Source organism: Terrapene carolina, unplaced genomic scaffold (assembly GCF_002925995.2).
Source record: "Terrapene carolina triunguis isolate 2854851 unplaced genomic scaffold, T_m_triunguis-2.0 Scaffold236, whole genome shotgun sequence".
Lineage (NCBI taxonomy): Eukaryota > Metazoa > Chordata > Testudines > Emydidae > Terrapene > Terrapene triunguis.
The window spans coordinates 14,165,276-14,187,169 of record NW_020664587.1 but is presented as its reverse complement, the minus strand read 5'-3'; the positions used below and the strand labels follow the sequence as shown (position 1 = coordinate 14,187,169).

General features: G+C 43.3%; 1 protein-coding gene across 3 annotated transcripts in view; it reads left to right on the top strand.

The window, feature by feature from the left end:
* The window catches only part of CSMD2 (CUB and Sushi multiple domains 2), a 376,903-nt gene that overhangs the window by 134,858 nt on the left and 220,151 nt on the right, over window positions 1-21,894 (top strand). For all 3 annotated transcript variants that reach the window (XM_026657125.1, XM_026657127.1, XM_026657126.1), the window contains exons 7-8: window positions 4,768-4,871; window positions 10,069-10,181. In XM_026657125.1, the coding sequence (XP_026512910.1) occupies window positions 4,768-4,871; window positions 10,069-10,181 (217 nt within the window). The remainder of the gene's footprint in view (window positions 1-4,767; window positions 4,872-10,068; window positions 10,182-21,894) is intronic.

Below are 21,894 nucleotides of genomic sequence, written 5' to 3'. Positions count from 1 at the left end.
TGTGCTTAGAAACCCTGGGTACAGTGCAGCATTGGTTGAAAACTTTTGTGTACAGTGGGCCCCATGTACCACATGAGACCACTGTCTGTAAACACTCTTTTGAGGACTGAAGTCTTTGTGCTGGCCCCTGGGCTGCAGGCTTTGGTTTCTCGAGTGGTGAGTAGCCCATTGAACCAGAAGCAAACTGAGAAGTGTCTGGGGAGAAACAAGGTTTGAATTAAAATTGGCATTTCTGAGCCCCCCCCCCCCCCCCCCCCCCGCTGGCGACGCCTCCCCCGTTCTTAAAATAAAACTGAGCTCATTTGTCAATGTTTCTTCTGAGAAGGACTCCTAGAGCTCAGTGTTACAAGACGCGAAGCAGGAATTGCTCACATGCTTAAAATAAAAGCACGTTTATGTGGCTTGCTCCAATTGCTCAGCACCTTACAGGTTTGAAACGCTAAACTGGCTTCTGATTAACTGAGGCGTGGGATACAGTTTCAGGTAAACCAGCCAAAATTTGTACTCTGAAAGAGCTGGGTATCTAGTGATCTGACCCAGAAATGCCTGAGTTTCTGTGCTCAACTCTGCCACCTGCTCACTCTTTGGCCTTGAGCAAGTCCCTTGACCTCTGTGTGGTTTCCCCCCCCCCCCTCCAGCTGTAAAAACATCCCCTGCTGTGTCGATGTATCTACTGGATAGCAATGTTTACTTGTTGACCTCAAACAGATATCGTGGGGCTTAATTAATATTTGTAAAGCACTTTGAGATGAGCACATTAAAGGCGCTATACTACATGGACAGGATTATTATTGTAATTTTTTTCTCCAAATGTGACCTCCTTCATGTCAGAAATTGCAATGGATCAAGCCTTAAAATCATGAGGCATATTTGAGCCCATTTCTTTGACTTTGCCAATTGTTTCCTGTCATGTCAATGAATTAAAAATGAGGCTTTGTCGCATTAGTGTTTCTGCATGTGCCAGGAGGTCTTGAGGTGTTTGTCCCATTCAATAATGTTCAGTCTTCAGCCAAAAGGAAAACAATATAAACTGTGAGGGAAAGATACATAAATAAATGTTACATTCGCTATCCTGTTCTCGTGCAACAAGGTTATTGTCTACAGTATATTAGAAGGTAATTAGCTATTTAATGAGGGCTGGACTCTTTAAAATGCAGTTTATTTGCATGACTGGTTTAACTAATGATGTGTGCCATTTTACAGCCCTGTGTTCTTTGTATTAATCACATTATTTCATTGTTACATGGTTCAATAATATTCTGCATTGGTTAATATTTCAGCCTTGCTGATAATCTTAGTAGCTTTTTATTCAACATAAAAGAATGAAGATTGGGGATTTTAAGAACATTTACTGTAAGCCGCAATCAGGAATTGGAGCTGATCAGTACTAAAATGTATATAAGTTCCTAAACCTCCGTGAAATACCGTGAATCCCTTTGTTTTAGAATCCAAAAGCTTTTGAAGGCTCTGCTCTACCCAAGATGTGATAGCCACAGTGTCTAATTTCATTAGATTTCCTAGATTTACACATTTTAAAGAGATGAGTTATAAGAAAGGAGCGAAGAACATTTTGCCTGAATCACGGTCTCACGGGGGCTCAGTCTGTCCCACGGGCGTCACCCCCATTTTCCCAGTGCAGGGTTCATACACCCCGTCACACAGTCCTTGAGATTCCCTGCTAAGTCAAGTGATCACAATGAGGAACTCCAGACCCTCGGGCAGGGCAGAGCAAACAAGCAGTCTATAGCCTCTTGGCCGGGGCAAACAATAATAGTTTAGGGGTTCTGACCCCCCGAGTGGGGCAGAGCAAACAATTAGTCTATATCAAGAGTCCCCGGCAGCCACGCCTACTGGCAAATTCAGGGGGATAGGGGAACCCAGGCCCACCCTACTCTACTGGGTTCTGACTCAGGGTACTATGAAGCCAGTAAACTCCCTATTAAGGGTTCAAGCCTCAGTCCTAACACGTTCCCTGGTTAACTTCCTACCATAAAATCTATCTCGGGCATCTCCTCTGCTGGCAGCAGCTCGGCATCCCTGTCAGTCTCCGTGGTCGGCTGGGCCTCTGCAGCATAGTCTAGATCCATGACCTCAGCAGTCTGGAGAGTCGATGGCAGCATACATCCTTCTTCCTCCTCCTCCTCCTCAGCAGCCCCAACTGAGCTGGGCCGTCTCCTTTTATCTGTCCCCTCCACCTGTAACATGCACAGCAGACGGGAGGGGGGCGTGGTCTCCTGGGCCCACAGCGATTGGTCAGCCGCCGTTGGCCAAGTACAGAGTTGATACACCCTGTCGCATGTGTGTGTGTGTGTGTATATATATATATATATATATATATATATATACCCATTGTTCTTAAAAGGGTATTATCCTTTGGATACCTGGTCAATTAAAATAAATAAATAGATAAATAAAATTAGAAGTGGCTTAAGATGCTACAGCTTCCCTTGTGCCAATAGTTGTGATTTTGCACTCACATTTTTTTCTGTATTTTTTAAAATGTTTTCCTCTCCCTGCTGCTGTGTGAAAGACCCACATAACATGAAGGAAAACAGGAAATACAATGAAATGAGTTTTAACAAAGTGCTGTCAAATGTGGGAAAAAAAGGAAAAGGAAAAAAAAGAGAGACACATTTTTCTCTTGTCTACTGCAATTATAGTAATCTTAGGCCCCGGTCCCACAAATACTGGCACACTCATGTAATTTTAAGCATGGGGGTAGCACCACTTAATTTAATTGCCATTGAAATCTGTGTTCATTTTGAATTCAGTAGGCTAACTCGTGTGCTTAAAGTTATGCATGTGCTTAAGTCCTTGCATGATTGGAACCTTAAATGCTGCTTTTAACTATAGTAGATGAAAAATGTTTCGACAGACATCTGTTTGTTTTCTTTTAATGTCAGTGGTGTCCCTTTGGAGATATATGTTTCCAAATATAATTGATCTTTACATACTTCTTAAATAATTATTATTTACCCACAATCCAATATGAATAGACACATCTAATACAATTTTATTTTAAATTTCAGTGACAACTGGGTTTAAACATTCCTCCCTCATCTTTGGTAACAGGCTAGTGCATGACAGTGAAACTGACGGGAGTCAGAATGTGAAATTGACCAACCTAGGGTCAGATACTCAATCGATGAAACTTGATGGAACTACATTGGCTTCAATGCCTAATAACTTCCCATAGAGAATTGACTATGGGCAATGTTCCTCAACTGGTGTAAATTAGTGTAACTCCAGTGGTGTCAGTGGAGCTTTGTCAGTTTACACCAGCTGACGATCTCATACTTAACTCCCCTGTCCCAATCCGGATGAAATGATTTATTTACTGGCATAGTGCTTGTGTGGTGTTGTGCAGACATTTGGGGTGACCAGGTCCCTGTCTTTATGACTTTAGATTATTTCTAATCTGAAATGCAAAATTAAATAAATATCATAAATAGTTGAAAAACAGATTAGATTTAATAAATTCATATTTGATAATCCCAAGGTGTTGTTAGTATCACAGGACGGTATTTTTCATATAGGCACATGCATAAGTGCTTCTCCGAATAAGGATGCATTTAAATACATGCTTACGTACTTTCCTGAATTGGGAGCCTTTGAGAAGTACTGAGCAACAACAGCTCCCGTTGATTCCGATTGGAGTTGTGGATGTGCAAAGCAGGACATTATTAGCATCAGGTTACAGAGCTTGCCCAGGGCAGAATTAAGGTCTAGGCACAGTAGGCCAACGCCTATGGCCCCAGTCCCCAGTTTCATAATGAAGCATTCATTTTTTTAAAATGAGTGGAACTTTCAAAAGCATCTAAGTGACTTTAGAGCACAATTCTCTTTGACTTTCAGTGGGACTTGTGCTCCTAAATCACACGGGTGCTTTGGAAAATCCCATCCCATGTTTATGTGAAAAAAGTCTGAAAATTTGAACCAACTGTAAACTAATTCAGTGACGTCTGAGTCTGCAGAGAGCCTGAAACCATTGCTCTGAGATGGGGGGAGCTGCCCCCAGTGTAACCAATGCAGTGATGTCTCAAGCAGAGGGGGAAACAGCAGCCACTAAAGCCAGGAAGGAAACCCCCTGAGTACACAACCACTACCAAATTGACTAGCGTAGGGCCCCAGGCTGCTTTAAACCAGGGCCGGCTCCAGGCACCGGCTCCGGAGAGGGGCGGCACGTCCAAGTATTCGGCGGCAATTCGGCGGACGATCCCTCACTCCTGCTGGGAGCAAAGGACCTCCCGCCGAATTGCAGCCGCAGATCCCAATCACGGCTTTTTTTTTTTTTTTTTTTTTTTTTTTGGCTGCTTGGGGCGGCCAAAACCCTGGAGCCGGCCCTGCTTTAAACACACCTGCACTGTGTTTGATTGATAAATGCCACTTACACGTGCATTCAAATCCATCACCCAAAGCCAAATCCCCAATTTGCAAAGAAAATCGAATGGTAATAGTGACCAACCAGCAGAGCGAATATAACCCCTGCACTGTAAGCTCAACGGGCGTGTCTCTGTATCAGTAAATGCCTAGGGTAAATCGATAGACACAGCAGAGAAATCTGAAAGATGATTTCAGTGATAGCTGTGTGCGTCTGGGGAGAAATGCCACAATGCAATAAAAAGTGAGACCAGGCACCATTTCCATTGTCCAGAAGATTTAATGCACCTATAAATTGCTCTTCGATAGACACACACACAAATAAACAAGAGGAGCTGGAGGCTGCCTCCGTGGTTGATTCATATTAACATGATGTATCTTTGCTAGGTTATCAAACTCACCTTTGAAGAATTTGACTTGGAAAGAGGATACGACACGCTGACAGTGGGTGATGGAGGGCAGGTTGGAGACCAGAAAACGGTGCTCTATGTGTAAGTAGTTTCTTTTAGCACTGTGCAAATCAGTACACGAGTTTTGCATCAGGATATTTACTGTAGGTGTTTGGATTCTGGAAGGGCCAGGGCCTGTTTGCTAGAAGCCAGTGAATGTTTTATGTCATGGTCTGCAGTAGAGAATGAAAGGAATGTTCTTGCTGGAGCCTTGTATTTCCTTCCTAGTCACCTTATCTTCAGGTCCATCCGGGGAAGCCGTCAGAATCTTCGTTCCCTCATCCGGCTGCTTTCATCCTTCTGTGTCTGGACACTTGATAGAAGAAAGAGAGAGACTAGCAATAGCTAGGAAGCTGAATGCATGGGGTCAGAAATCTAGTGCAAGAGCAAATACTGAAGAAGCAGGAATTGAAAATAGATTACACTTGATTCTGAATTGCTCTGCATCTTGTGCAATTGTTTTACCTGTGCAAAGTGCGTGTAAATCATTACCATTTTGAGTGGGTAGCATTTTATGCTCATTTTGCACTGGTGTAAATGGTAACACAAGGCCCAAGGCAATAGAGAATCTGGTCCACTGAATTGATATCGGTTCCTTTTACAGATGTAATATGCAGTGGCAGTTATCTCGGGAGAGAAAACATTGTGAGGCATCCTTTTGCTTATAGGGCTACGTTCCATCTTTGTTCTGCATGCAAAAGTCACATTGCTGGCTAAGCAATTCTGCTCAGTTGCCAAGGAAAGACTTTGGTCCATCTGATAATCTACGCCACTCCTACCATGCTAAAGCAAGGTTGGACTACAACTTTTGATAGTAAATGATCATTCAAACCATGGTGAATGGCGTCATGCTAACTGCCTGGAAATAAGTACTTCGTGATAGGGCTAACTTATGAGGATGTTAACGCCATTACAGAGCTCCTGTATAGTAACTGGAGAGACGGTTTTGCTTTAAGCTGAAGGCATATCTGAATTATTTGTGTGAGGCTGCCTGAGAAAAGCAAGAGAGACTAACAGTAGCTAGGAAATGGAATGCATGGGGTCAGATATCCAATGCAAGAGCAAATGCTAAACAAGCGGGAATTGAAAGTGGATCATGTCTGACTTGCTGTGCATCGTGTGCAGTTGTTTTTACCTGTGCAAAGTGCATGTAAACATGGAGCTTTGCAAACTCAGAGAGTGAGAGGCATGTCCTGCCCCAAAGAGCTTACCATCTAAGCATCACTTCTTGGGGTCCTGAATCAGGCAAAACTCTCACTGAGGTCACTGTGTGTGTGTTCAGGCGGACTAAGTAAAAACTGAGACGGGACCTCAGAATTTGGACCTAGGGGAATAAGTGTACATAGTGGTAAAGGTCTCAGTTGTCCATTGGGGTCTCTCTCTACTCCATACTTTGTGGATTATCTGGTTAAAACTGTGCGCACACCTGTGAATAAATAACTGCACAGCAGACTTTGACTACCCTTCTGCAACACGAAGATAAGTCGAGTTCTCTTAAATATCAAGCAGGATGGGACAAACCTTAAAGAGCAAATGAGGCCTGGAAGCCCCAGTCTCCGATCTACCAATTTCTGAGGGTGTGCCTCTGATCTTGTTCCAGTAGGTCCCATCTCCCCTCCACAGCCTGAAGGACAGGGGATGAGGGGGAGCACCAATTGCTGAAAATGCCATCGGTTCAAATCCAGCTCCAGGATATGGAAGGAGCCGTGGCTTTAATCATACGATACACTGAAGGAGAATGCAGTGTAGTTTTGTGTAGCTTTGTAGAGAGAAGCAGCCTGCTATGATGGTTAGAGCAGGCGACTGGGAGCTTTCGCTTTAATATAGCTAGCACGCTACAAATAGCAGTGAAAACCCTGCAACATGGACCCAGACGTGGGTTAGGAATGGCAGTGTGTACCCAAGGTTATGGGAAGCCTTCTACAGCCCATGCTGAAGCCCATTTCACCATGTGTTCACTGATATTTTTAGCTGTGCTTGCTAAATTAAAGCCGGCCTGGGTACTCCTACCCACCTGCAATTATCCGCCTCACTGCAGTGTAGATCTACCCTGAGGTGCCGGAACAGGTACTGACCTCTTCTGCAAGTCTGACCTTTAACCTTTTTGTTGCATCCCTTTCCTATCTCTGACATGGAGAAGATAACAACTGACCATTGAGGACTGGTGAACCTCATTGCGTGTGAGGTTTTGTAAACGTCTTTAACTCTGTTTTTTTTAGTTCATGTGCAGAGGCAGGGAAGGATGATCATCTCCATATTACAACTTTCCCAAGATTGCAAAGAGTGTTTGGGAGAACTGGGAACTGATCCAACTTCTCTGGGGTCCTAGTTCAGTGCCTTAACCACTAGGCTCTCCTTCCTCTTTATGTAGATATATTACAGCTAAAGAAAATGTGTGCCATGCATTATGCGTAGAATAACTGTCCAAAAGCCTGGCTGGCATAAGTGGTTGCCCTATTTCCTATATATAACCTATTTCTTACTATATTAGATATTAGATTTTTTTCTCTCTTCTCATTTTGCCACAGTCTGTCTGTCTGTCTGCTTCTCTGATTTCATTTTGCTTCATTTTTCACTCTTTTTCCTCTGGAATTTCTCTCTGCCTTCTCTCCTTTTGCACTGTCTCTGTTCAGCGGAGTGTGAACTCCAGTGACATTTGAGTCAACGTTTCTCACCCGCGGTGTATATAACTCTGAAGTATGACTTGTGAAAGTACTTGTAATTAAAGTGTCGCAGAACATTTCACAGCTGATTGGTCAGACCATGGAAATTAGAGCAGAGGAAATAGACTGTAATAAATAATTTAGTCAATGGATAGTCCCTCATTTTCGCGTTGTGGGATGTCCATGAACAGATGGAATCAGTGTGATCTAGTGGATAGAGTACTACGTGGGGACTCAGAATACCTGGCTCTGCCACTGGCCTGCTGGGTGACCTTGGGCAAGTCACTTCCCCTCTCTGTGCCTCAGTTTCCCCATTTGTAAAAGGGGGATGATGACACTGACCCTACTTTATTAAATGCTTTGAGATGTGCTGATGAAAAGCACTATGTAAGAGCCAGGCAATGGTATTATCATCAAGATCATCCCTGATTTAATCTTAGTGCTTAATCGGCCCACATTTTTTAATATTAGATACTTAGCACCTTGCTACTGCAGATTTGGAATCTCTGTTGCTTAGCCGTGATTGGTTGCACAAGTCACACAATATCGTTTCTGTTTCCTGCCTGGATGAGTGTAACTCTTACTATCAAGTGAATGGTGCAAAGATGACCAGGGAGTGAATTTTCAATCCCAGAGTGCGAGCTGAAAATGCACAAGTGAGAGCGGGTGCAAAAGGAGCACAAAGGCAGCAGAAGTGAATGAATATTTGGGGGGTGACATCCTGCAGCATTCACCCAGCTCTAGTGCAGATTCAATGAAACCTGCATGCATGCATACCCGCTGGCTACAGCTACTGGCTGAGAGAGCTGGAGTCAGATTCTGAACCCACGGCCAGCCTTGCTTCTGTCACTAGCCTTGACCAGGTCTTGTCTGCTTGTTAGGACCTGAATCCTGCATCCACTGAAACCAAGAGGAAAATTCTGAATGACTTTAATGGTGCAGAATGGTAAACGATTGGAGTGCCAAACTGAACTGTGGGAGCTTGGTGGTTGTCATTCTCCTTTCTTTCAGCCCAGTATGACGTCCGTGTCCTTCAGATGAGATGGAGACTCTTAGGCTGAGCTGTTGGGGATTCAGCTGCCCAGTGTCCATTAACATTAATTGGAATTGGGCATCCAAATCCTTCCTTCAACTGTGAACATCTCAGCCTGACTGTCTTCGGGAAGGTGAAGTTTGAAAGCGTGTGTGAAACCTTGAGGCAATGATCTTTTCCTCTTTGTCAATCCTCCATCTCCCTTCCTGTGTCTGCCTCTTTCAAAAACCCCAAAGAGGAATTGGTGCTGTCGGTGCACAGCCACTGTGGTCGCTCACATGCAGTGCTGGTTTGCAATCATTTTGCCTCACGAGCTCTGGGATCAATTTAACCAAGCACACTTTCAGGCGCTCTTATAGCTGGATCTGTGGATGATGCAGGACATACAGCAAATGTGTGTGTACGTTTATGCAGTTGTTACAAAAAGTGACCTACTCATCCATTGTAAGCACTGGATTTAAAAATACATGAATAACGTGATTTAAAAATACATCACAAATAATACTTTAGCTGCAGCAGTCCTATTTAATATAAACCACTGCCTGTAAGCCAGGCAACTTAAAAAGTCAAATCCTGCCCCTAAACAAAGTGAATTCCTCACCTTTACGATCCACACCCCCTACTCCATTATCGTGTGTGTTGAACAAAGATAAGGTGAATAGTCCGGGTGGCTAGATAAGAGGCCCTCTGTAGCTCGTGAACATGGATCTGTTGTGGCATTTCTCTAATGGGTTGCTGGTTCAGCTCTCCTGAGAATATCGTTCCAAGGTGAGCCTTACTTAAACAACGCTCCAGCGCTTCCCTAGGGTGTGGCATCATGGCATCATCAAGGGTTCATGGAGGATCAGCAGAGGCACTAGTGTTTGTGCCCGTCTGCAGTTGGTTTGCGGTCCCCGTGAAAACTTACCTGTCAGCTGAGAAGTGCTGCATGAAATGTGATTAAATTAAATTTCTAATATTTGGCTACATTTTTGCTTTATAAGTAACTGCGGGGGGGAGAGGCAATGAAGGTGACTCAGTCACCCGCTTCCCTCACCTACAGGTTTTGCGTCCTGTTTCAGTGACAAAGGAAGTTGCTGTTATCCACATTACAATATTGCCCGAATGGCTCAACTGAGATCAGGGCTTCCCTGAACATGGCGCTGTGCAGACACTTAGTGAGAGCTGGACTCTTGCTGCCCTTCAGAGAGGAAAAATAAACTACTGCAAACCTTGGCCCCGTTATCATTTTCTGTTGCTAGTCCATTTCGGACTGGCCCAGGGAAAAGGAGCAGTGCTGTGGGTTGGGATTGAGAGAGAGATGTGGCTGGGGTGAGGTTGTTTAGCCTTTGCCTACTCTAAGCCTGGATCCTGGAAGATGTATCAATATTTTACTTTTAGAAGCACTAAAATTTGCTCAATTAGGTTTTTTTTAAGTGAGATATGATAGCACTGATGCAAGTTATTGTCTACCCCTCAGAAAAGGGGTATGTGGTCTTTGAAATGGACAGCAAGCCAAATACTCCTGTAGGAGAAATAAGCATTATTATTTTTTTTTTGACAGTTTGACAGGTACGACGGTTCCTGATCTGATTGTCAGCACAAATCACCAGATGTGGCTCCTCTTCCAGACAGACAGCGTCCGCAACTTGCTAGGATTCAAAGCAACCTATGAAGGTAATCTAAGTTCAGTTCTTGGCATTTGCTTGCCTCAGAAGAAGCAGGGATGTGGTCTCGTGTGGATTTTGTCATCTCAGGACATGTAATCCCGCTGCAGTTTTGACAGCTCCATGGTGGGCATTGCACTTGGAGGATTCTGACTCAGAGCTTTTGAATATTTATTTCTAAAGCACCTTAGAGTGTGATACGTTCCTGACACTAGGTGCTAGTGGGCTGTGATCTGGGCTTTGAATGACTGACTCTATACAGGGAGCATGGTGTATTTGAATATGTTAATGTGCTTCATATTACGAAGGGAGAAGTACCAAGAAAAATGGAAAATTTATGATAGACTAAATTCCAAATAAGCAGAAGATTATCCTGTGAGTCATAGCTGTCACATATCTTGTCTTGCAAGCTGTAAGAGTTCTGAGGGTTTTTCTCTTAAATGATCTTATGCAGCATAATTCAGCACTGGGAAAATATTGGCTTCCTTCTTGTAATTTTAGTTCTTGTTTTCTTTGAAGGTTCTATTTTTGTTGCCTTGTTTTTTGTTTTATTTTTTTTTCACATCAGTCTAACATGGATATCAGACAGTAACTTTTTTACAAGGGAATTGAAAAGCTTAGGGTTTTTTAAGACAATGTCAAAGAATACCAGCTATAAACAAAAAAAGTGGAGGAAGGAGGTTGTCAGATTCCCAGAGATGCTAAGCACCTGCAGCCCTCTTTGAAATAGGGATTTGGCCCAATTTGAATAGAAAACATTTCATAATATTTTGTTGCCATGAAAATGGTCAGGGTAGGTTTTCTTGAGCGTTTCCCTTGCTTTGATGGGAGTGCAAATGCTATAGCAATGATCTTGTATATTTCAGAAAACAAGTGGGAGTGAAAATAACCAGCCTGGTTTCCTTGTGTGAAGTGTAAATGATCAATCTCATCAATAGTGCCTAGTGAATGTTCAGAATAAACATCTTTAAATTGTAATGATCTATGCCAGGTGTGAAAAGGAAAGGTAAGAATGAAGCCTGGGATTTTCAAAGTAGACTATTGAAATTCATTGGGATTGGAATGCTGAACTCTCTTAGATTTCTTTAAACCCCCCCCCCCAGCCTTAAATAAATAAAAATCCAGGATTTTGTATCTTTACAGTGGTCACAAGTGTTTTCTAATCCCAGATCATTAGAAAAAGTGTATTTAAAAAAAAAAAGACAAGGCAATCTTCTCCCAACTTGTTTGAAGTCAGTTCTTTCCTCTCTTACCTTAAAAACATCTCCGAGATTTTCAAAAGTGCCTGGTTACTTTGGCTGCCTCTATTTCCGGGTGGCCAACCTGAGATGGCTTTTCAAGGGGCCTGAACTTCAGAGAGCAGGTGCTAAGCATTTCTTGAAAATCAGTCTTTTTAACATGTCTCAAATTGAGCACCCAAAATCACTAGTGTCTCTTGCAAACTTTGGCCCTGAGGTCTCTCTCTAGTGGTCTGATATCTTCAAGCAGTGCAAGGAATGTTAGAGGGTCTATTACAGGAGTGGGTGAGGGAGGTTCTGTGGCCTGTGATGTGCAGGAGGTCAGACTAGATGTTCATGATGGTCCCTTTGACCTTAAAGTCTATGAGTCTATGAATGCCACTCCCTGTTCTGGGCATTAGCACCTTTAACTGGGTGCTCACTCCAGTGGTGAGTCACATGCCAAGGTTTCCCATAGTTTTCCACACTTTGCTACTTCATTCACTTCCCAGAACCTGTGAGAGGAGAAAGGGGAGCACTGTGGCTTTGCAGGAGGAGGTGACAAACGTCCTATCATCAGTGTGAATGCACCTTCCTCTTCAGGATGGAAGAGGCTGCTTGACCAAGAGACCCCTGGTCACTAGGAGCCAGGAAGTCCCAGGTTAATGTGCCCCTACAAAGTAGCCAAGTGTGAACCTCATGCCCCTCCCACCTAAGTGAAAGATGCACGTTCTCTATAACTGCATCTCACTTAGAAGAGACTGAAGCCATCTTCCCAGAGCTGTTCATTGTGCCAAGGTTACCTGCTAATACGTCCAAGTTGGCTAGTAGCCCAAATTAACCTATTCGGGGTGGTTAGCATGGAGATGTCATCTCTGCCCAAGTGTTAGACAGATGCATGAGTGGAGTTCAAGTTAGTTCCTTACCCCATAGCCAGATTCATCATGTGTGCATTGTAGCCTAAACTCACAAGATACCAGCATGAACCTAAAGGCATAGAGCCTTCCTATGAGTGGCCCTTGTCCCAAACTGTTTCTGAGCTGTAATCCACCCTTGCATGGTTTACAAGTGAAGGGCCACCCGCTGACTAGTGTCCAATGTCCTTTTTCTAAGCACTTTGCCTTGTCTTAGGGCAGCAATTTGGTTTTGGTCTTGCTGAAAAGCACCGGTGCATGAGCCGCAGGATGCACCTCTGTCTGGTGTCCCCGAGGACCCATGCTGGAACCATCCCATAGCTTGGCTTTCCCCTAATCAGCCAGTTGCATAAAATACATTTCATTTTGCAAATACTTTGAGCCAAACGACAAAGCAAAAAACATCTAAGTAAGAGGCAATTAGTGCTTGGCAAATACAAGCGAAATTATACACAACTTACTAACAAGTTTCATTGCCAGTTTTACAGCCACCCTCTTCCCTAATTGCAAGAAAGAAATCACAGTTAATGGATCCGTATAAAGTCAAGATGAAGAATTTTCCTAATAGGAAATCAGAGTATTGCTTATGTAGTATGTTTAAATAGCTATATATCCTAGCGTACTTCTTGGGTTTAGTGTACCTTTGAAGTGTAATACAACATTCGTTGCCGGTGTTCAAATGCCTGTGCTAATCTTACTCCTACAGATGTATTGAAACGTGTTTCAGGACTCAGAGAAAGGAACATGTTGAGTGCAGCAACATGTTGCCAGTGTTTTAAGAAGGAGCTCCCTGAAAAACCAGTCACCTTTCTTAGCCATGTCCTAGGGATACATGTGCCCACAGTAAAGAAGGACAGTGAATCTAGGCTGAATTCAAAGCTGTCTAGTTCGGCATGTTGGGCCAGATCCTCAGCTGGTGTAAATTGGTGTAGTGCCATTGATTACAATGAAGCTGTGCGAATTTATGCCAGCTGGCCTTTCAATAGCAATGGAGATGGTGTGTCTGAATCCACTAGAAAAGTTTGAACATCTGAACCACGGCCTTTTCTTTTCCCCTGGAAACAAAGACGCTCTCTTGGGACGATAACCGAGGATGGCAGCCCTGCTGTTTGCAAGAGAAATGTATATTAAGCTCCGCTTTGCTGGAAAAGTCCTTCGTCTCTGAAAACGATATGGAGCTGATTGATGCCACAGTGCTGTGTTCTACTTGCGAAATGGGGTATGGTCTTGTAGAGGGTCTTGGATGTCTTCTTCTCCCTCCCGTCCCTCTATCCAGCGTAGGGTCTTTTGACATTTAGTGCACGCTCATGCACCCCAAAGACAGAGTAATAGCTCCTCAGAAGACTCTTTATGAGCTCCAAAGAGAAATCATCTCTGATAGGGATGCTTTGACGGTATCCATAGAGGAAGTAAACTCCATGAGTAGCAGGAAATCATGTCCCCTTCTGACTCATCCTTTAATTTGCAGGCAGAATTCTACCATGTGCTCCTAGGAGCCTGCTCCATGACATCCCTATGTGAGAACTTGGTGTATGAAAGGGCTGCCTGCCTGTGCCAATACCCTTTGAAGGACTAGACTTCAAACCCCATCTGCAGTGTCCATTAATGCATCTCAGCTGACCGTAACTGAACGTTGAAAGCTGAAGCAGACTGGCATGAGCTGACACTGCAGAACACAAGAGTGAAAATATGATGCCTCCCTTAGAACGGGAGGAGCCAGGCCCTGAGGCATTTACAGCTACCACTGAAGTTCATTGCAAATATTGTGCTGGATCCTGCTCCATTGATTCAATGGGAGCTTGGCCATTGCCTTCAGTGAGAACTGGATAAGGTCCTAACTGAGGGATGGCTTTCGCCCACATCCTGTCACTTGGAAATGGGCTCTTTGCGCTTCATAAAAGGTTAGCAAAGCAGACCTTCTAATGTCGTTTTAAACTTGTGGTTCAGAGGCACGGTGGATGAGCAAACAGAAACTCCCCCCTCCCTTTTTTTAATAAAAGGTAATTGAAAAGGAGTTTTGCTTCCGATTTAGGTGTATCCCTGTGGAGCTGGGAACAAAAAGACATGCCAGTGAGCTACCAGGAAGTGCATGAGAACCAGAATGTGAAAGTAGAAAAAAGTTAACTGGGGAAACTAAACCCCGGCATTAAAGGTGAGATGGAAGAGAGTCTTGTGGGTAAAGCACTCAGCTGGGGTTCACAGCTCAGGGGTCGACTCCCAGCTCTGCCACTCATAACTGTTTGGGGTAAATTCGCTGAGGGCACCTAAGGAAATTAGTATCAGAAGCCCCGTGTCATTGGGACTCATGCTCCAAAATCCCACCGAGAACCAAAATGGAGATGGTAATCATTCCCTACTTGCCAGAGGTGTTGTGGGGATAAATCATTGTTTGTGAAGTGGTGATGAGGTGCATCAAGTGACCATCAGAAACCTCATCATCTTCTTCTCCAAGTCCAAGGCACATTTGGTTGACCTGCCCTTCTCTAACATAAAAACATCAATTTAAAAACAAAACAACCAAAAAAAACCCATCTAAAACCCTACCAAAACATGACAGTTCCCTGCAAGTGCTTCTCTGCCTAAGAGGAGGATGAGAGAACAGATATATGGAGATGTTGGTCACATTGTTTAATGCGTTGCTGGAAGGCAATCAGAAACTGCAGTGAGGAGTGGAGTATAAGAACCTATCTAGAATAGAATAGGCGCCTAGAAAGAGAGAGGAATGAGATTTTAGAAACTCATTCAGTTTTAATAATTTAAAGTGGTGCTAGAAATAACGCTAAGAATATTGTTAATGAATTCCCTATTGGTAGTTCCCCAGTAATCCTGAAACTGTAAATCAAAACTAATAATCTGTTTTCTTTCCAAAATACATCATTTTGAGAGCCTCAGCCCTTTAATTATTTTTTATTGTGTTTTTCAAATGTGACATCAATGTCAGTTCGCAATATTTTCTTTTCCAGACTCAAATTCACAGGGCACTTGGCTGTTTAATCTCATCCAGCAGATTCCCACAAACCATCAGACATCTGGATTCGCAAGTTTTTGTAGCCTGGAGTCCCTCGGAGCTTTCTGTCAAGCACTGAGTGGACTCATTTTGCACAATCCCTTCTCAATAACTCAAGTCCCCTGTGTGGATGTCATTTTCATCTATTGCAGTCTGTCTGTCTAGATCCCCTTGAGTAATGTCCGTTGGTTTCTTCTGGTGGTTTAAAATCTAAAGAAATCCAGCTGCAGATGGAAAAGGGGGAAAATTCCTAGGGAAGGAGGGTCTCTCAGTCAAATACGCCCATCATAATTCTTTATGATCAGCCTTCTTGGCTGGATACCATTACACTAGATGAGTGCCTTGTTTAATCTCCCCTAATTTAAGTCCTCAGTGGGGTGAATTTCCATAACACTCAACTCTATTTCTCGTTCACTACCGATGCAACAACCACTACTACTGTATCCCCTCTGACCGGCTATTTGCCAGCATAATCCTTTCCTTCCAGAAACTCTACGTTCTAATGATGGGCAAACTCAAACTCCCAGAGTTTGCTGGTTCAGCTCTGATGAATACGCAAACCCCCAAAAGGTGGTTTTTGGATCCGAATTTGGACTGGGTTTAGACTAGGTTTTAAATCGGAGGCTGTCGGAGGCCTCTTTCCCCAGCTAATGGTGTGCTGCAGGTGGATGAGTTTGGCGGATGAAAAATGAATAGTATTTACTATCATTTAAATGCTGACTCAGCACTTGGCTGTGGAGAGCCCTGATGAAGCTTAGCTTTAGCCCCATCGAACTTAGAAATATAGGAGCTCTGCAGAACTGAAGGCATAAGATTCCCTCTGTACCGAGCTCCTGGGTATTTCAATCAAATCCGTCCGACCCAAGCAATTTGGATCACTGGGTTTCTGTGTGTTTCCCTACTTCTGTGTATGCATACACACTTTATGTAAATATGCACATCTGAATGTATCTATATGCAAATGCAAGTGTTTACAGGTCTGTCGCATCTTACGCGCATTTAACATGCACAAATTCAGCTTTACGCGGTCGGCAAAAACAAAAACAAAAAAAGAGAAAAATAACAATTTAAATACTGTTCCTGTAGTGCGGGCGATTCCGCCTGCCATTACACTCAATGTAATTTTGACTATACGCGGTTTTCGCTTTACGCTCTGACTGCGGAACATAACCCCAGCGTAAGATGAGACAGATCTGTATACACATGCACATAGATTGTAAGGGGAGCTGATAGTGACCCCTATATTTAGATTGGTTAAAGCTTTCAAATTTATAAAATATTTTCCTAATTTTTGAATGCTTGAGTTTGGAATCTAAGGAATGTTATTTGAATGTAATTATTCTGTATGTAATACACACATCAATACATATTTGAGTGTATGTGCATTAATACAACATAATTAATATAGAGCCTGATTGTTCATTGTCTTCCACCTTGTCGTGCCACTTACACCAGTGTAAAGTGAGTAGAAAACACTCCCACTCTGCCTTGGGAGCATGAGACACTCATTTTGCACTGCTGCAAAGGTCTGCCCAAGGTGCAATGGGGACTATCACTCCTATACAATAGTGTCACAATGGGAACTGATGGATGCTAAAAGTTTTTATTCAAAATTTGGCCCTTTTTACATTTTTGAATGGGAGTTGAGCGCTCTTGAAAATCTGGCTCATAATGTGAACATGGGGCTTTGGGGAGGAAGGATGGTCCAGTGGGTAAGTCACTAACCTGGGAGTTCTAGCTTCAATTCTCTACTCTACCACAGACTTCTTGTGTGATCTTGGGCAAGTTGTGTAGTCTCTCGGTGCCTCTATTTCCTATCAGAAACATGGGATAACAGCTCTGCCCTGTCTCACAGGGGTGTTGTGAGGATGAATACATTAAAGATTGTGAGGTGATCAGATACAACAGTTATGGGGGCTAGATAAATACCTGAGAGAGAGATCCATGCGTACATCCATATGTACACAGTGCAAATGGCCACCTGTCCCAAGAGACGATCAATTTTTCCCCTCCCCTTTGACGGTTCCCCTGTACGAATCACACAAATGCATTACTCCTGTATTCAGGGGTCCGGATTATAACAGTCGCTCTGGTGGCTGCTATTAACAGGTTTTCGCTGTATAGAGACAGACACCCATTGATCTGTTTTGCATCTCAGAGTCTTTGTTGTGTAAGGAGCTGCCACAGAAACCCAGGGGTCCAAGGGCATCTTCTTGACTACTTGTTTCTTTGAATTCCACACCAGATCTGCTAGCACAAGCCACCTCTAGTAGGAAGCCATGCATAGCTTAGTGGTTTGAGCATTGGCCTGCTAAACCCAGGGTTGTGAGTTCAGTCCTTGAGGGGGCCATTTAAGGATCTGGGGCAAAAATCTGTCTGGGGATTGGGCCTGCTTTGAGCAGAGGGAGTTAGACTAGATGACCTCCTGAGGTCCCTTCTAACCCTGAGATTCTATCATATTGTGTGTTTCTTTTCCTGAACGCTCTCCATTGATTAGATGTGCATATTTGTTTTTTATTTGGTCCTACATTATAGGAAAGCCCCCCAGTCTCCCTGGCATTGAAGTCTGTTTACTTCTTCCCACTCCCCGTTTCCATTAAACAGATTGACTCTTGTCATAAAGCAGGAGGGCTGGAGACTGCTGAACCAACACACATTCAGGCTTTTAGCTTTAGTCAGTGCCACTGACCTGAGCTGCATTCGGAGTCACCTGGCTCCTATTTACCTTTAAAGATGAGCATAAAAGGTGGAGTGATTTGACATTATGCCATGAGGGATTTTAATGAGTGACAGCCTGCTGGATACAGGTTTTATTTTTGCCCGGGAGCTCTGGCCTAGACAGTGGATATGAGGGGAGATATAAGGGCAGGGGAGTTTTCTTTTTTTGTTTTGTTTCTTCCCTTGACATTTTTTTCCCCACTTCTGGAACCAACAAAAGAAAATAGGCTTCTTGCAGCTTGTGCATCCTGGATCATGCTGCAGTTCTCTCCAGAAGGTAGCTTCTTCCAGTCTTAATTACTTGTGCAGTCACATCGCTGTATAAGAGGTTAGACAGCTGAGACAATTAACTATTTTGCACCATGTTTAAGCACTCTTTTAAAGGTCTAATTCCCACTACCCATTGAAGTTAATGGAAAGGCTCCATGGGGGCCTGAGATTGGGCTCTAAGAAAACAGTGACCTAAATTTTAGGTGCCTCCATTTTTGATAGCAAAACTGGAGATTCCGTAGAGGGTGTATGCAGGCCACCCATGCTCAGAAAATCAGGTCCCTTTTCAATGTCTCAGGTTGGACCCCTGGATGCTGAAATACCCGCGGTCATTAGTAGTTTTGAAAATCCAGGCTTCCTTCTACCACATTATGTGCCAATATGCAAATTCCCCACCACCACCCATCACCAAGCTACATATGGCCTAGGTAGAGCTGGTTGAAAAATTTTCAGTGGAACAGTTTTTTGTTAGAAAATGCTGTTTCAGCCCAATTGAAATGTTTTGCAATATGGTGTGAATTTCAATGAAATTTGCAAAAGAGTTTTGAAATGGTTCATTTTGACTTTTGCATTTTGTTTAGGTAAAGTTGAAATGTTTTATTTAGATTTTCTCATTTCATTTTGTTCAGACTTTTACCTTATATTATCTTATATATTTTTATTTCTCAAAAGTATGAAAATGAAAAGTGTGACGTGTGTTTTGTAGTAGTTACTAATTCTAAGAGTGTTAGTAACAACACTACTACAAGTAGCAATTAGTTACAAGTTAGAAGTACCCTCAGAACAGCCCGTTCCATTTTCCAACCATCTGTAGGCATGAAGAAGTCTGCTGGTTTGTTTGCATGACGCTTACAATGAGGAACACGCCTTGTAGAAGGGAAAGGACGTGTGAGCAATAATCTTTCATTCCACTCCAGTTCTTAAATCTGCCATCTCCCTCCCTTAAATCTCTCTCCCTCTGTGGAGCCATTTGTGCCCCTGGGGTTCGTACCGTAATGCAGAAGGAAAGTCTTTCTGCCCAAGCAAATAGGAATGAGCGAGAAGCTGTCAGAGACCTTCTAATCAGCTTCTTGGGGGGTGTCTGTGGGTATGTCTACACTACGGGATTAATCCGAATTTAGATAATTCGAATTTGGGAAACAGGTTGTATAAATTCGATTGTGCGCGGCCACACTAAACACATTAATTCGGTGGTGTGCGGCCACACTACCCCATTCATTTAACCACATTAATTCGGTGGTTTGCGGCCACACTAACCCTAATTCGAATTAACAAAATCGATTTTGGCGCTACTCCGCTCGTCGAGGTGGAGTACAGAAATCGATTTTAAGTGCCCTTTAATTCGAATTAACTGGCTCTGTAGTGTGGACGGGTGAAGGGTTAATTTGGATTAACGCAGCTAAATCCGAATTAAAGTCGTAGTGTAGACCAGGCCTGTGTAAACTTCATTCTTTCCCTTCACTAGGTCAGAAAGAAGATATGCCTTCCTTTCTTTGTATGGCTGCACTTCTCTCTTTTCCCTCTCTCATTCTGAGTATCCCGCGCTCTAATCATGGCCTGATTTTACAAAAGTGATGAGCGCCTGCATTCCCATTGACTTCTGTGGCACGTGGACTTGCTCAGCACCTCTGACAGCAGCCCCCTGGCTGTGTTCGGGTTCCTAGTGCCCTGTGCCTCCCATGCCAGAGCTGAAAATTTGGAGATGGTTACAAAAAAAGCAAACAACCTGGGGTGAAATCCTGGCCCTATTGAAGTCCATTGGCAAAACTCCCATTGACTTCAACGGGGTCAGAATTTCACCCCTGGGGCTTGTACGTCACCTCCCCTGTGCAAACTGACCCTTTTAAAGGGACACAATGTTATTCAGTGAAACATACCCTGAAGTGAGGTGTACATTTCACCAAACAGCCCCAAGGACGTTCAAACTACAACAGCAAGGAACATGGCGAGTGGTTTTAGCACATTCATCCAGAGAAGGAAACTGAAAGAAATAACCCAGCTGAGATTTTAAAATGGGCATTTTAATTGGATTTCAAAGGCTGGTGTCTCCTACCACAGGTATGCTAGCGAGAGTAAATGGTGTCGTGCAGAGGGGGAGAATCAGGCCCGAATTCTCTGCGGCTTCATTACTTAGTCCCAATGCAGCGAAGTGCTTGATTTCAAGGATGCTTGACTCCTTTGCTGAATAATCCTATGACAAAAGTTAAGCTCGTTCTTAAATGCTCGGCTGGATCTGGCCCTTAATCTTTGCAAATTTCTTTGAGAGATGTCTTGATGAAAGATGTTTATATCAGTGCTGCAGTTAACAGGATTTAATGACTCCTAAGAAGATCATGTTCATATTATGTTAGGATGGTTGAGGTGTGCATGCAAGAGGCTTTCGTGTAAGAGGGTGAGTTGGGAGGAGGGATCAGTAAATGGAGGCATTTGTAGAGGGGTGCCCAACTTTTCGGGTTTGGGGTATAACCTGTTACAACAAAAGGGAGGGAGGGATGGTATTGTGGTTAAAAGCCCAGTGCTGTGAGTCAGTAGGGCTGAGTTTCCACTTGTGAGCCATGAGGCCATCTAAACTCATGCCACTCAAACCCTTTGCTGCTACATCATGACATCGTGTCTCTCTCTTTCTCTGCATGTCTGTCTGTGCATGTACGGACATGCTGCGGAGAGCAGGGATGTGTTTTTATATAGTCTGTGGAATATATATTCATAAGTGTTCATTGTGTGGGTGTGTGCATTTATTTACTATATGTACAGTGGGGCGGTATTGGTGTTAGCTATAAATCCTGAGCCTCCAAAGAGCTGACCCATTCAATCCCGATGACTGATAAAAAGCAATAATAGATTTGTATTTGAAGTAGCAGTTCCAGAAGACTCAATACAACTCAGGCATCCCAGCATCATATAAGTAGCACATCCATCTTTTGTAGCCATTAGTTTTGTTCCTAACTGCTGGGTGGGTTATTTATTTATTTTACATTATCTCCTGTTAAGCTATGAATGGGTTCTTCCTCAGTATCAGACATTTTACATTACCCGTTTTTAAAAGGAAGTAGGTCAACACGGATTGCTTTCTAGGTGCTGTATATTGTCTATCAGCTATTTGTAGACATAGTTTTATGAGCTCACAGACTTTCCTAATGGATGTTTGCAGAACATTTTGAGGAGAGTTTATTGCTAACAAAATCCCTCCCACCTTCCACCTTTGTTTTGTATTATGTCTAACTGCCTGCTGTTGACCTCTATTAACAACTTCAGCACTGAATGCGGTGCAGTCTAAAAATGGAAAAATATTTCTGATCGTCTGCATGCATGAGGAAACTGGCAGCTTTGGATGGGTTGTTGCTTGTCAGAGCTGTGTGTGGGCCCATGTGGGAAAGTCCTACAGAACTGAACTAATGGTGGAAATAGAACTTCTATAGACGTGTGAGTGTGTTTTGTAGTAGTTACTCTAAGTAGTGTATAATTTGAGAGAATTTGCTCATTTCTAGGGTTTTTTGGAAACTCCGCAAAGCCACCAGGGAAAGAATTCTCTATTTAGGATGCTTCAAAAAACCTATGGGAAAAGTAAACATTTTCCTTACATTGCATTGGACTTTT